Source organism: Procambarus clarkii, chromosome 5 (assembly GCF_040958095.1).
Source record: "Procambarus clarkii isolate CNS0578487 chromosome 5, FALCON_Pclarkii_2.0, whole genome shotgun sequence".
Classification (NCBI taxonomy): Eukaryota; Metazoa; Arthropoda; class Malacostraca; order Decapoda; family Cambaridae; genus Procambarus; species Procambarus clarkii.
The window spans coordinates 54,010,115-54,024,300 of NC_091154.1; the positions used below are offsets into that span (position 1 = coordinate 54,010,115).

Here is a 14,186-nt window from a genome sequence, read left to right on the forward strand (position 1 = left end):
AGCAGCCATGTGATGCCCTGCCTGGACTACAGTAGCCATGTGATGCCCCGCCTGGACTACAGTAGCCATGTGATGCCCCGCCTGGACTACAGTAGCCATGTGATGCCCTGCCTGGACTACAGTAGCCATGTGATGCCCCGCCTGGACTACAGTAGCCATGTGATGCCCTGCCTGGACTACAGTAGCCATGTGATGCCCTGCCTGGACTACAGTCGCCAAATGATGCCCTGCCTGGACTACAGCAGCCATGTGATGCCCCGCCTGGACTACAGTCGCCAAATGATGCCCCGCCTGGACTACAGCAGCCATGTGATGCCCCGCCTGGACTACAGTAGCCATATGATGCCCCGCCTGGACTTCAGTAGCCATGTGATGCCCCGCCTGGACTAAAGTAGCCATGTGATGCCCCGCCAGGACTTCAGTAGCCATGTCATGCCCCGCCTGGACTACAGTAGCCATGTGATGCCCCGCCTGGACTACAGTAGCCGTGTGATGCCCCACTTGGACTACAGTAGCCATGTGATGCCCCGCCTGGACAACAGTAGCCATGTGATGCCCTGCCTAGACTACAGTAGCCATGTGATGCCATGCCTGGACTACAGTAGCCATGTGATGCCCCGCCTGGACTACAGTAGCCATGTGATGCTCCGCCTGGACTACAGTAGCCATGTGATGCCCCGCCTGGACTACAGTAGCCATGTGATGCCCCACCTGGACTACAGTAACCATGTGATGCTCCGCCTGGACTACAGTAGCCATGTGATGCCCCGCCTTGACTACAGTAGCCATGTGATGCCCTGCCTGGACTACAGTAGCCATGTGATGCCCCGCCTGGACTACAGTAGCCATGTGATGCCCCGTCTGGACTACAGTAGCCATGTGATGCTCCGCCTGGACTACAGTAGCCATGTGATGCTCCGCCTGGACTACAGTAGCCATGTGATGCCCCGCCTGGACTTCAGTAGCCATGTGATGCCCTGCCTGGAATACAGTAGCCATGTGATGCTCCGCCTGTACTACAGCAGCCATGTGATGCCACGCCTGGACTACAGTAGCCATATGATGCCCCGCCTGGACTACGGCAGCCATGTGATGCCCTGCCTGGACTACAGTAGCCATATGATGCTCCGCCTGGACTACAGTAGCCATGTGATGCTCCGCCTGGACTACAGTAGCCATGTGATGCCCCGCCTGGACTACAGCAGCCATGTGATGCCCCGCCTGGACTACAGTAGCCATATGATGCCCCGCCTGGACTACAGCAGCGATGTGATGCCCTGCCTGAACTACAGCAGCCATGTGATGCCCTGCCTGGACTACAGCAGCCATGTGATGCCCTGCCTGGACTACAGTAGCCATATGATGCCCTGCCTGGACTTCAGTAGCCATGTGATGCCCTGCCTGGACTTCAGTAGCCATGTGATGCCCCGCCTGGACTACAGTAGCCATGTGATGCCCTGCCTGGACTACAGTGGCCATGTGATGCCCCGTCTGGACTACAGTAGCCATATGATGCCCTGCCTGGACTTCAGTAGCCATGTGATGCCCTCCCTGGACTACAGTAGCCATATGATGCCCCGCCTGGACTACAGTAGCCATATGATTCCCCGCCTGGACTACAGTAGCCATGTGATGCCCTGCCTGGACTTCAGTAGCCATGTGATGCCCCGCCTGGACTTCAGTAGCCATGTGATGCCCCGCCTGGACTATAGTAGCCATGTGATGCCCTGCCTGGACTTCAGTAGCCATGTGATGCCCCGCCTGGACTATAGCAGCCATGTGATGCCCTGCCTGGACTACAGTAGCCATATGATGCCCCGCCTGGACTACAGTAGCCATATGATGCCCCGCCTGGACTACAGCAGCCATGTGATGCCCCGCCTGGACTACAGTAGCCATATGATGCCCCGCCTGGACTACAGCAGCCATATGATGCCCCGCCTGGACTACAGTAGCCATATGATGCCCCGCCTGGACTACAGTAGCCATATGATGCCCCGCCAGGACTACAGTAGCCATATGATGCCCCGCCTGGACTACAGTAGCCATATGATGCCCCGCCTGGACTATAGTAGCCATGTGATGCCCTGCCTGGACTTCAGTAGCTATGTGATGCCCCGCCTGGACTATAGCAGCCATGTGATGCCCTGCCTGGACTACAGTAGCCATATGATGCCCCGCCTGGACTACAGTAGCCATATGATGCCCCGCCTGGACTACAGCAGCCATGTGATGCCCCGCCTGGACTACAGTAGCCATATGATGCCCCGCCTGGACTACAGCAGCCATATGATGCCCCGCCTGGACTACAGTAGCCATATGATGCCCCGCCTGGACTACAGTAGCCATATGATGCCCCGCCTGGACTACAGTAGCCATATGATGCCCCGCCTGGACTACAGTAGCCATATGATGCCCCGCCTGGACTACAGTAGCCATATGATGCCCCGCCTGGACTACAGTAGCCATATGATGCCCCGCCTGGACTACAGAAGCCATATGATGCCCCGCCTGGACTACAGCAGCCATATGATGCCCCGCCTGGACTTCAGTAGCCATGTGATGCCCCGCCTGGACTAAAGTAGCCATGTGATGCCCCGCCTGGACTTCAGTAGCCATATGATGCCCCGCCTGGACTACAGCAGCCATGTGATGCCCTGCCTGGACTTCAGTAGCCATGTGATGCACCGCCTGGACTAAAGTAGCCATATGATGCCCCGCCTGGACTACAGTAGCCATATGATGCCCCGCCTGGACTACAGCAGCCATGTGATGCCCCGTCTGGACTACAGTAGCCATATGATGCCCTGCCTGGACTTCAGTAGCCATGTGATGCCCTCCCTGGACTACAGTAGCCATATGATGCCCCGCCTGGACTACAGTAGCCATATGATGCCCCGCCTGGACTATAGTAGCCATGTGATGCCCTGCCTGGACTTCAGTAGCTATGTGATGCCCCGCCTGGACTATAGCAGCCATGTGATGCCCTGCCTGGACTACAGTAGCCATATGATGCCCCGCCTGGACTACAGTAGCCATATGATGCCCCGCCTGGACTACAGCAGCCATGTGATGCCCCGCCTGGACTACAGTAGCCATATGATGCCCCGCCTGGACTACAGCAGCCATATGATGCCCCGCCTGGACTACAGTAGCCATATGATGCCCCGCCTGGACTACAGTAGCCATATGATGCCCCGCCTGGACTACAGTAGCCATATGATGCCCCGCCTGGACTACAGTAGCCATATGATGCCCCGCCTGGACTACAGTAGCCATATGATGCCCCGCCTGGACTACAGTAGCCATATGATGCCCCGCCTGGACTACAGAAGCCATATGATGCCCCGCCTGGACTACAGCAGCCATATGATGCCCCGCCTGGACTTCAGTAGCCATGTGATGCCCCGCCTGGACTAAAGTAGCCATGTGATGCCCCGCCTGGACTTCAGTAGCCATATGATGCCCCGCCTGGACTACAGCAGCCATGTGATGCCCTGCCTGGACTTCAGTAGCCATGTGATGCACCGCCTGGACTAAAGTAGCCATATGATGCCCCGCCTGGACTACAGTAGCCATATGATGCCCCGCCTGGACTACAGCAGCCATGTGATGCCCCGTCTGGACTACAGTAGCCATATGATGCCCTGCCTGGACTTCAGTAGCCATGTGATGCCCTCCCTGGACTACAGTAGCCATATGATGCCCCGCCTGGACTACAGTAGCCATATGATGCCCCGCCTGGACTACAGTAGCCATGTGATGCCCTGCCTGGACTTCAGTAGTTATGTGATGCCCCGCCTGGACTTCAGTAGCCATGTGATGCCCCGCCTGGACTATAGTAGCCATGTGATGCCCTGCCTGGACTTCAGTAGCCATGTGATGCCCCGCCTGGACTATAGCAGCCATGTGATGCCCTGCCTGGACTACAGTAGCCATATGATGCCCCGCCTGGACTACAGTAGCCATATGATGCCCCGCCTGGACTACAGCAGCCATGTGATGCCCCGCCTGGACTACAGTAGCCATATGATGCCCCGCCTGGACTACAGCAGCCATATGATGCCCCGCCTGGACTACAGTAGCCATATGATGCCCCGCCTGGACTACAGTAGCCATATGATGCCCCGCCTGGACTACAGTAGCCATATGATGCCCCGCCTGGACTACAGTAGCCATATGATGCCCCGCCTGGACTATAGTAGCCATGTGATGCCCTGCCTGGACTTCAGTAGCTATGTGATGCCCCGCCTGGACTATAGCAGCCATGTGATGCCCTGCCTGGACTACAGTAGCCATATGATGCCCCGCCTGGACTACAGTAGCCATATGATGCCCCGCCTGGACTACAGCAGCCATGTGATGCCCCGCCTGGACTACAGTAGCCATATGATGCCCCGCCTGGACTACAGCAGCCATATGATGCCCCGCCTGGACTACAGTAGCCATATGATGCCCCGCCTGGACTACAGTAGCTATATGATGCCCCGCCTGGACTACAGTAGCCATATGATGCCCCGCCTGGACTACAGTAGCCATATGATGCCCCGCCTGGACTACAGTAGCCATATGATACCCCGCCTGGACTACAGTAGCCATATGATGCCCCGCCAGGACTACAGAAGCCATATGATGCCCCGCCTGGACTACAGCAGCCATATGATGCCCCGCCTGGACTTCAGTAGCCATGTGATGCCCCGCCTGGACTAAAGTAGCCATGTGATGCCCCGCCTGGACTTCAGTAGCCATATGATGCCCCGCCTGGACTACAGCAGCCATGTGATGCCCTGCCTGGACTTCAGTAGCCATGTGATGCACCGCCTGGACTAAAGTAGCCATATGATGCCCCGCCTGGACTACAGTAGCCATATGATGCCCCGCCTGGACTACAGCAGCCATGTGATGCCCTGCCTGGACTACAGCAGCCATATGATGCCCCGCCTGGACTACAGTAGTAATGTGATGCCCCGCCTGGACTACAGCAGCCATGTGATGCCCTGCCTGGACTACAGTAGCCATGTGATGCCCTGCCTGGACTACAGTCGCCAAATGATGCCCTGCCTGGACTACAGTAGCCATGTGATGCCCCGCCTGGACTACAGTCGCCATATGATGCCCCACCTGGACTACAGTAGCCATATGATGCCCCGCCTGGACTACAGCAGCCATGTGATGCCCCGCCTGGACTACAGTAGCCATATGATGCCCCGCCTGGACTACAGCAGCGATATGATGCCCCGCCTGGACTACAGTAGCCATATGATGCCCCGCCTGGACTACAGTAGCCATATGATGCCCCGCCTGGACTACAGTAGCCATATGATGCCCCGCCTGGACTACAGTAGCCATATGATGCCCCGCCTGGACTATAGTAGCCATGTGATGCCCTGCCTGGACTTCAGTAGCTATGTGATGCCCCGCCTGGACTATAGCAGCCATGTGATGCCCTGCCTGGACTACAGTAGCCATATGATGCCCCGCCTGGACTACAGTAGCCATATGATGCCCCGCCTGGACTACAGCAGCCATGTGATGCCCCGCCTGGACTACAGTAGCCATATGATGCCCCGCCTGGACTACAGCAGCCATATGATGCCCCGCCTGGACTACAGTAGCCATATGATGCCCCGCCTGGACTACAGTAGCCATATGATGCCCCGCCTGGACTACAGTAGCCATATGATGCCCCGCCTGGACTACAGTAGCCATATGATGCCCCGCCTGGACTACAGTAGCCATATGATGCCCCGCCTGGACTACAGTAGCCATATGATGCCCCGCCAGGACTACAGAAGCCATATGATGCCCCGCCTGGACTACAGCAGCCATATGATGCCCCGCCTGGACTTCAGTAGCCATGTGATGCCCCGCCTGGACTAAAGTAGCCATGTGATGCCCCGCCTGGACTTCAGTAGCCATATGATGCCCCGCCTGGACTACAGCAGCCATGTGATGCCCTGCCTGGACTTCAGTAGCCATGTGATGCACCGCCTGGACTAAAGTAGCCATATGATGCCCCGCCTGGACTACAGTAGCCATATGATGCCCCGCCTGGACTACAGCAGCCATGTGATGCCCTGCCTGGACTACAGCAGCCATATGATGCCCCGCCTGGACTACAGTAGTAATGTGATGCCCCGCCTGGACTACAGCAGCCATGTGATGCCCTGCCTGGACTACAGTATCCATGTGATGCCCTGCCTGGACTACAGTCGCCAAATGATGCCCTGCCTGGACTACAGTAGCCATGTGATGCCCCGCCTGGACTACAGTAGCCATATGATGCCCCGCCTGGACTACAGTAGCCATATGATGCCCCGCCTGGACTACAGTAGCCATATGATGCCCCGCCTGGACTACAGTAGCCATATGATGCCCCGCCTGGACTACAGTAGCCATATGATGCCCCGCCTGGACTACAGCAGCCATGTGATGCCCTGCCTGGACTACAGCAGCCATATGATGCCCCGCCTGGACTACAGTAGCCATGTGATGCCCCGCCTGGACTACAGCAGCCATGTGATGCCCTGCCTGGACTACAGTAGCCATGTGATGCCCTGCCTGGATTACAGTCGCCAAATGATGCCCTGCCTGGACTACAGCAGCCATGTGATGCCCCGCCTGGACTACAGTAGCCATGTGATGCCCCGCCTGGACTAAAGTAGCCATGTGATGCCCCGCCTGGACTTCAGGAGCCATATGATGCCCCGCCTGGACTACAGTAGCCATGTGATGCTCCGCCTGGACTACAGCAGCCATGTGATGCCCTGCCTGGACTTCAGTAGCCATGTGATGCCCTGCCTGCACTACAATCGCCAAATGATGCCCTGCCTGGACTACAGTAGCCATGTGATGCCCTGCCTGGACTACAGCAGCCATGTGATGCCTCGCCTGGACTTCAGTCGCCAAATGATGCTCCGCCTGGACTACAGCAGCCATGTGATGCCCCGCCTGGACTACAGTAGCCATATGATGCCCCGCCTGGACTTCAGTAGCCATGTGATGCCCCGCCTGGACTAAAGTAGCCATGTGATGCCCCGCCTGGACTTCAGTAGCCATGTCATGCCCCGCCTGGACTACAGTAGCCATGTGATGCCCCGCCTGGACTACAGTAGCCGTGTGATGCCCCGCCTGGACTACAGTAGCCATGTGATGCCCCGCCTGGACTACAGTAGCCATGTGATGCCCTGCCTGGACTACAGTAGGCATGTGATGCCCTGCCTGGACTACAGTAGCCATGTGATGCCCCGCCTGGACTACAGTAGCCATGTGATGCTTCGCCTGGACTACAGTAACCATGTGATGCTCCGCCTGGACTACAGTAGCCATGTGATGCCCCGCCTGGACTACAGTAGCCATGTGATGCCCTGCCTGGACTACAGTAGGCATGTGATGCCCCGCCTGGACTACAGTAGCCATGTGATGCCCTGCCTGGACTACAGTAGCCATGTGATGCCCCGCCTGGACTACAGTAGCCATGTGATGCCCCGCCTGGACTACAGTAGCTATGTGATGCCCTGCCTGGACTTCAGTAGCCATGTGATGCCCCGCCTGGACTACAGTAGCCATGTGATGCCCTGCCTGGACTACAGTAGCCATGTGATGCCCCGCCTGGACTACAGTAGCCATGTGTTGCCCCGCCTGGACTACAGTAGCCATGTGATGCCCCGCCTGGACTACAGTAGCCATGTGATGCCCTGCCTGGACTACAGTAGCCATGTGATGCCCCGCCTGGACTACAGTAGCTATGTGATGCCCTGCCTGGACTTCAGTAGCCATGTGATGCCCCGCCTGGACTACAGTAGCCATGTGATGCTCCGCCTGGACTACAGTAGCCATGTGATGCCCTGCCTGGACTACAGTAGCCATGTGATGCCCCGCCTGGACTACAGTAGCCATGTGATGCCCTGCCTGAACTACAGTAGCCATGTGATGCCCTGCCTGGACTTCAGTAGCCATGTGATGCCCCGCCTGGACTACAGTAGCCATGTGATGCCCCGCCTGGACTACAGTAGCCATGTGATGCCCCACTTGGACTACAGTAGCCATGTGATGCCCCGCCTGGACTACAGTAGCCATGTGATGCCCTGCCTGGACTTCAGTAGCCATGTGATGCCCCGCCTGGACTACAGTAGCCATGTGATTCCCCGCCTGGACTACAGTAGCCATGTGAAGCCCCACCTGGACTACAGTAGCCATGTGATGCCCCACTTGGACTACAGTAGCCATGTGATGCCCTGCCTGGACTACAGTAGCCATGAGATGCCCCGACTGGAGTACAGTAGCCACGAGATGCCCCGACTGGAGTACAGTAGCCATGAGATGCCCCGACTGGAGTACAGTAGCCACGAGATGCCCCTCCTGGACTACAGTAGCCATGTGATGCTCCCGCCTGGACTACAGTAGCCATGTGATTGCCCGCCATGACTACAGTAGCCATGGCATGCCCCAATTGGACTACAGTAGGCATGTGATGCCCCGGCTGGACTACAGTAGGCATGTGATGCCCCGCCTGGACTACAGTAGCCATGTGATGCCCCACCTGGACTACAGTAGCCATGTGATGCCCCACTTGGACTACAGTAGCCATGTGATGCCCTGCCTGGACTACAGTAGCCATGAGATGCCCCGACTGGAGTACAGTAGCCACGAGATGCCACGACTGGAGTATAGTAGCCATGAGATGCCCCGACTGGAGTACAGTAGCCACGAGATGCCCCTCCTGGACTACAGTAGCCATGTGATGCTCCCGCCTGGACTACAGTAGCCATGTGATGGCCCGCCATGACTACAGTAGCCATGGCATGCCCCAATTGGACTACAGTAGGCATGTGATGCCCCGACTGGACTACAGTAGCTAAGCATGAAGGCGTCACAAACATGGGCGACTGTCATCCCAGAACAAAGTCAACTGTCATGTAAGGAAACACTGAGAGCTTCAACACCAACAACTGTGTACAGAGAACATTAAGGCTGGACTCACTGACACTCATATTACTGAACAAATATAAACTGATAACGCTGACCACTTCACAAGAGGCAGCAGTTTTATGATTACTTTGGAGGTGATTGTTCGTTGTTTTGTGTAATAATACACGAAACTTCCTGTCCACCGAGGCCGTAAAGCTCAAAATGGTCTTCAGGAAGTCTATAGGATCCATAACAAGCCCCCGGCTTCCTGTCCTAGCCCTGACCCTAAATTGTTGACTCAGGTCATATATATCGTGGAAACTTTGACTGTTGCTGACTGGTCTGATGCATAAAGTGGCCACTTGGTTGGTGGTCTTTGCTTAAGGTGGTCGTCGACTGGACGAGCATTTAATGTAACTGTAAACTGACTGTCAAGATGATTACCGGCTGTATTGCTTTATTTCTTTATAGTTTGCAGTAATGGGCTCTTGTCATAAAGTTTGTCGTTAGGTTGTTAATGGTAATGTGTTTAATTGGTTAACATCATTATCTCCTGCACCGTTACCAGTGACCACTGTCATCCTGCAGGACCTGGTGGCGGGAGTCCGTAGTGGTGACCAGGCGCTGGTGTTGGCCGCCCTCGCCCTGGGTGCTGACACCTCCGTCACGGTGGAGGGCCGTATTACCCAAGAGTCACACTGCATGTTGACCGAGGCGGCTGGGAGGGGTCACACTCACCTGGTACCTCACCTGCTGGCGGCGGGACTCCCCGTGGAGGGTTCAGGGGAGTCCTACTACACACCTTTACACTTGGCGGCTAGCTACGGTCATGACCAGGTGGTGAGGCAGCTGCTCAGCGCCCAGGCTCACCTGCAGGCCAGGGGTCGTAATGGTGAGAACTACAACACATGCTGCAGTATGTTGTATTATGAAGAGTTAAGCATGTTTGTGTATGTTGTATGTAAGCCTCAACATTACCGGTGTTACAGGTGTGACTGCACTACATGTGGCAGCGCAGCATGGTCATGAGTCGTGTGTGGTGACGCTACTTGGTGCCGGCGCTGACCCTGACTCTCGGGACGACAATGGTTCGTCACCACTGCCGTATGCTGCCTTACGTAACCACACAGGTGTTGTGCAGGTGTTGCTGACAGCTGCCGGGTGTGACCGTCACGCTGTAGACAAGCGCGGGGAGACACCACTACACGAGGCAGCGAGGGGCGGAGGTCTGGAGGCAACACAGTGCTTGGTGGCGGCGGGCCTCGACCCTCGCGCCAGGAACATACAGGGAGAGACACCTCTGGACGTGGCGAGGCTGGCAGGTCGTGACCGTGTGGAGTGGTGGCTGAGGAAGCTGCCTCGCCCCCACCCTGCTGCTGGGACACCCACGCTGCCTCGCCCCCACCCTGCTGCTGGGACACCCACGCTGCCTCGCCCCCACCCTGCTGCTAGGACACCCATGCTGCCTCACCCCCACCCTGCTGCTGGGACACCCACGCTGCCTCGCCCCCACCCTGCTGCTGGGACACCCACGCTGCCTCTCCCCCACCCTGCTGCTGGGAAACCCACGCTGCCTCTCCCCCACCCTGCTGCTGGGACACCCACGCTGCCTCGCCCCCACCCTGCTGCTGGGACACCCACGCTGCCTCGCCCCCACCCTGCTGCTGGGACACCCACGCTGCCTCGCCCCCACCCTGCTGCTGGGACACCCACGCTGCACTTAGTGGTAAGTACTCTTGCGGAAGAATCAACACCCAACACCAGCACACTCTTGCCGCCACTGTTCTTAACTCTGGCCGCCACTGTTCTTAACTCTGGCAGCCACTGTTCTTAACTCTGGCCGCCACTGTTCTTAACTCTGGCGGCCACTGTTCTTAACTCTGGCGGCAACTGTTCTTAACTCTGGCGGCAACTGTTCTTAACTCTGGCAGCCACTGTTCTTAACTCTGGTGGCAACTGTTCTTAACTCTGGCCGCCACTGTTCTTAACTCTGGCACCCACTGTTCTTAACTCTGGCACCCACTGTTCTTAACTCTGGCCGCCACTGTTCTTAACTCTGGCCGCCACTGTTCTTAACTCTGGCGGCAACTGTTCTTAACTCTGGCCGCCACTGTTTTTAACTCTGGCGGCAACTGTTCTTTCCTCTAGCGGCCACTGTTCTTAACTCTGGCGGCAACTGTTCTTAACTCTGGCGGCAACTGTTCTTAACTCTGGCAGCCACTGTTCTTAACTGGGGCGGCCACTGATCTTAACTCTGGTGGCAACTGTTCTTAACTCAGGCAACAACTGTTCTTAACTCTGTCAGCCACTGTTCTTAACTCTGGCGGTAACTGTTCTTAACTCTGGCGGACCCTGTTCTTAAATCGGTCAGCCACTGTTCTTAACTCTGGCCGCCACTGTTTTTAACTCTGGCAGTAACTGTTCTTAACTCTGACCGCCACTGTTCTTAACTCTGGCCACCACTGTTCTTAACTCTGGCCGCCACTGTTCTTAACTCTGGCCGCCACTGTTCTTAACTCTGGCCGCCACTGTTCTTAACTCTGGCTGCCACTGTTCTTAACTCTGGCCGCCACTGTTCTTAACTCTGGCCGCCATTGTTCATAACTCTGGCCGCCACTGTTCTTAACTCTGGCGGCAACTGTTCTTAACTCTGGCCGCCACTGTTCTTAACTCTGGCGGCAAATGATCTTAACTCTGGCCGCCACTGTTCTTAACTCTGGCGGCAACAGATCTTAACTCTGGCGGCAACTGTTCTTAACTCTGGCCGCCACTGTTCTTAACTCTGGCGGCAACTGTTCTTAACTCTGGCAGCCACTGTTCTTAACTCTGGTGGCAACTGTTCTTTCCTCTAGCGGCCACTGTTCTTAACTCTGGCAGCCACTGTTCTTAACTCTGGCAGCCACTGTTCTTAACTCTGGCGGCAACTGTTCTTAACTCTGGCGGCAACTGTTCTTAACTCTGGCAGCCACTGTTCTTAACTGGGGCGGCCACTGGTCTTAACTCTGGTGGCAACTGTTCTTAACTCAGGCAACAACTGTTCTTAACTCTGTCAGCCACTGTTCTTAACTCTGGCGGTAACTGTTCTTAACTCTGGCGGACCCTGTTCTTAAATCGGTCAGCCACTGTTCTTAACTCTGGCCGCCACTGTTTTTAACTCTGGCAGTAACTGTTCTTAACTCTGACCGCCACTGTTCTTAACTCTGGCCACCACTGTTCTTAACTCTGGCCGCCACTGTTCTTAACTCTGGCCGCCACTGTTCTTAACTCTGGCCGCACTGTTCTTAACTCTGGCCGCCACTGTTCTTAACTCTGGCCGCCACTGTTTTTAACTCTGGCCGCCATTGTTCATAACTCTGGCCGCCACTGTTCTTAACTCTGGCGGCAACTGTTCTTAACTCTGGCCGCCACTGTTCTTAACTATGGCGGCAAATGGTCTTAACTCTGGCCGCCACTGTTCTTAACTCTGGCGGCAACAGATCTTAACTCTGGCGGCAACTGTTCTTAACTCTGGCCGCCACTGTTCTTAACTCTGGCGGCAACTGTTCTTAACTCTGGCCGCCACTGTTCTTAACTCTGGCGGCAACTGTTCTTAACTCTGGCCGCCACTGTTCTTAACTCTGGCGGCAACTGTTCTTAACTCTGGCAGTCTCTGTTCTTCACTCTGGCGGAATCTGTTCTTAACTCTGGCCGCCACTGTTCTTAACTCTGGCGGCAACTGTTCTTAACTCTGGTGGCAGCTGTTCTTAACTTTAGCAGCAACTGTTCTTAACTCTGGCAGCCACTGTTCTTAACTCTGGCGGTAACTGTTCTTAGCTCTGGAAGGAACTGTGTTTAACTTGGGCGGCCACTGATCTTAACTCTGGCTGCTACTGTTCTTAACTCTGGCAGACACTGTTCTTAACTCTGGCGGCCACTGTTCTTAACTCTGGCGGCAACTGTTCTTAACTCCGGCAGCCACTGTTCTTTCCTCTGGCGGCCACTGTTCTTAACTCTGGCAGCCACTGTTCTTAACTCTGGCGGCAACTGTTCTTAACTCTGGTGGCAACTGTTCTTAACTCAGGCAGCAACTGTTCTTAACTCTGGCAGCCACTGTTCTTAACTCTGGTGGTAACTGTTTTTAGCTCTGGCAGATACTGTTCTTAACTCTGGGGCCACAGTTCTTAACTCTGGCGGCCACTGTTTTTAACTCTGGCACTAACTGTTCTTAACTCTGGCGGCCACTGTTCTTAACTCTGGCGGCAACTGTTCTTAACTCTGGCAGCCACTGTTCTTAATTCAGGCAGCCACTGTTCTTTACTCTGGCGACCACTGTTCCTAACTCTGGCAGCCACTGTTCTTAACTCTGGCAGCCACTGTCCTTAACTCTGGCGGCCACTGTTCTTAACTCTGGCAGCCACTGTTCCTAACTCTGGCGGCCACTGTTCTTAACTCTGGCGGCCACTGTTCTTAACTCTGGCGGCTAATGTTCTTAACTATTGGAGCCACTGTTCTTAACCCTGGCGGCCACTGTTCTTAACTCTGGCGGCCACTGTTCTTAACTCTGGCGGCCACTGTTCTTAACTCTGGCGGCTAATGTTCTTAACTATTGGAGCCACTGTTCTTAACTCTGGCGGCCACTATTCTTAGCTCTGGCGGCCACTGTTCTTAACTCTGGTACCCACTGTTCGTAACTCTGGCGGCCACTGTTCTTGACTCTGGCGGCTAATGTTCTTAACTATTGGAGCCACTGTTCTTAACCCAGGCGGCCACTGTTCTTAACTCTGGCGGCCACTGTTCTTAACTCTGGCGGCCACTGTTCTTAACTCTGGCGGCTAATGTTCTTAACTATTGGAGCCACTGTTCTTAACTCTGGCGGCCACTATTCTTAACTCTGGCGGCCACTGTTCTTAACTCTGGTACCCACTGTTCATAACTCTGGCGGCCACTGTTCTTAACTCTGGCGGCTAATGTTCTTAACTATTGGAGCCACTGTTCTTAACTCTGGCGGCCACTGTTCTTAACTCTGGCGGCCACTGTTCTTAACTCTGGCGGCACCAGTTCTTAACTCTAACGGCAACAGTTCTTAACTCTGGCAGTCACTGTTCTTAACTCTGGCGGCCACTGTTCTTAACTCTGGCAGCAACTGTTCTTAACTCTGGCCGCCACTGTTCTTAACTCTGGCGGCAACTGTTCTTAACTCTGGCAGCCACTGTTCTTAACTCTGGTGGCAACTGTTCTTAACTCTGGCCGCCACTGTTCTTAACTCTGGCACCCACTGTTCTTAACTCTGGCACCCA

The 14,186-nt window shown here is 55.6% G+C and overlaps 1 protein-coding gene across 3 annotated transcripts in view; it reads left to right on the forward strand.

Moving 5' to 3' along the window:
* LOC138350969 (poly [ADP-ribose] polymerase tankyrase-1-like) overlaps nt 1-14,186 on the forward strand; it is a 413,045-nt gene that overhangs the window by 82,146 nt on the left and 316,713 nt on the right. For all 3 annotated transcript variants that reach the window (XM_069302435.1, XM_069302445.1, XM_069302441.1), the window contains 2 exons: nt 9,499-9,802; nt 9,900-10,636. In XM_069302435.1, the coding sequence (XP_069158536.1) occupies nt 9,499-9,802; nt 9,900-10,636 (1,041 nt within the window). The remainder of the gene's footprint in view (nt 1-9,498; nt 9,803-9,899; nt 10,637-14,186) is intronic.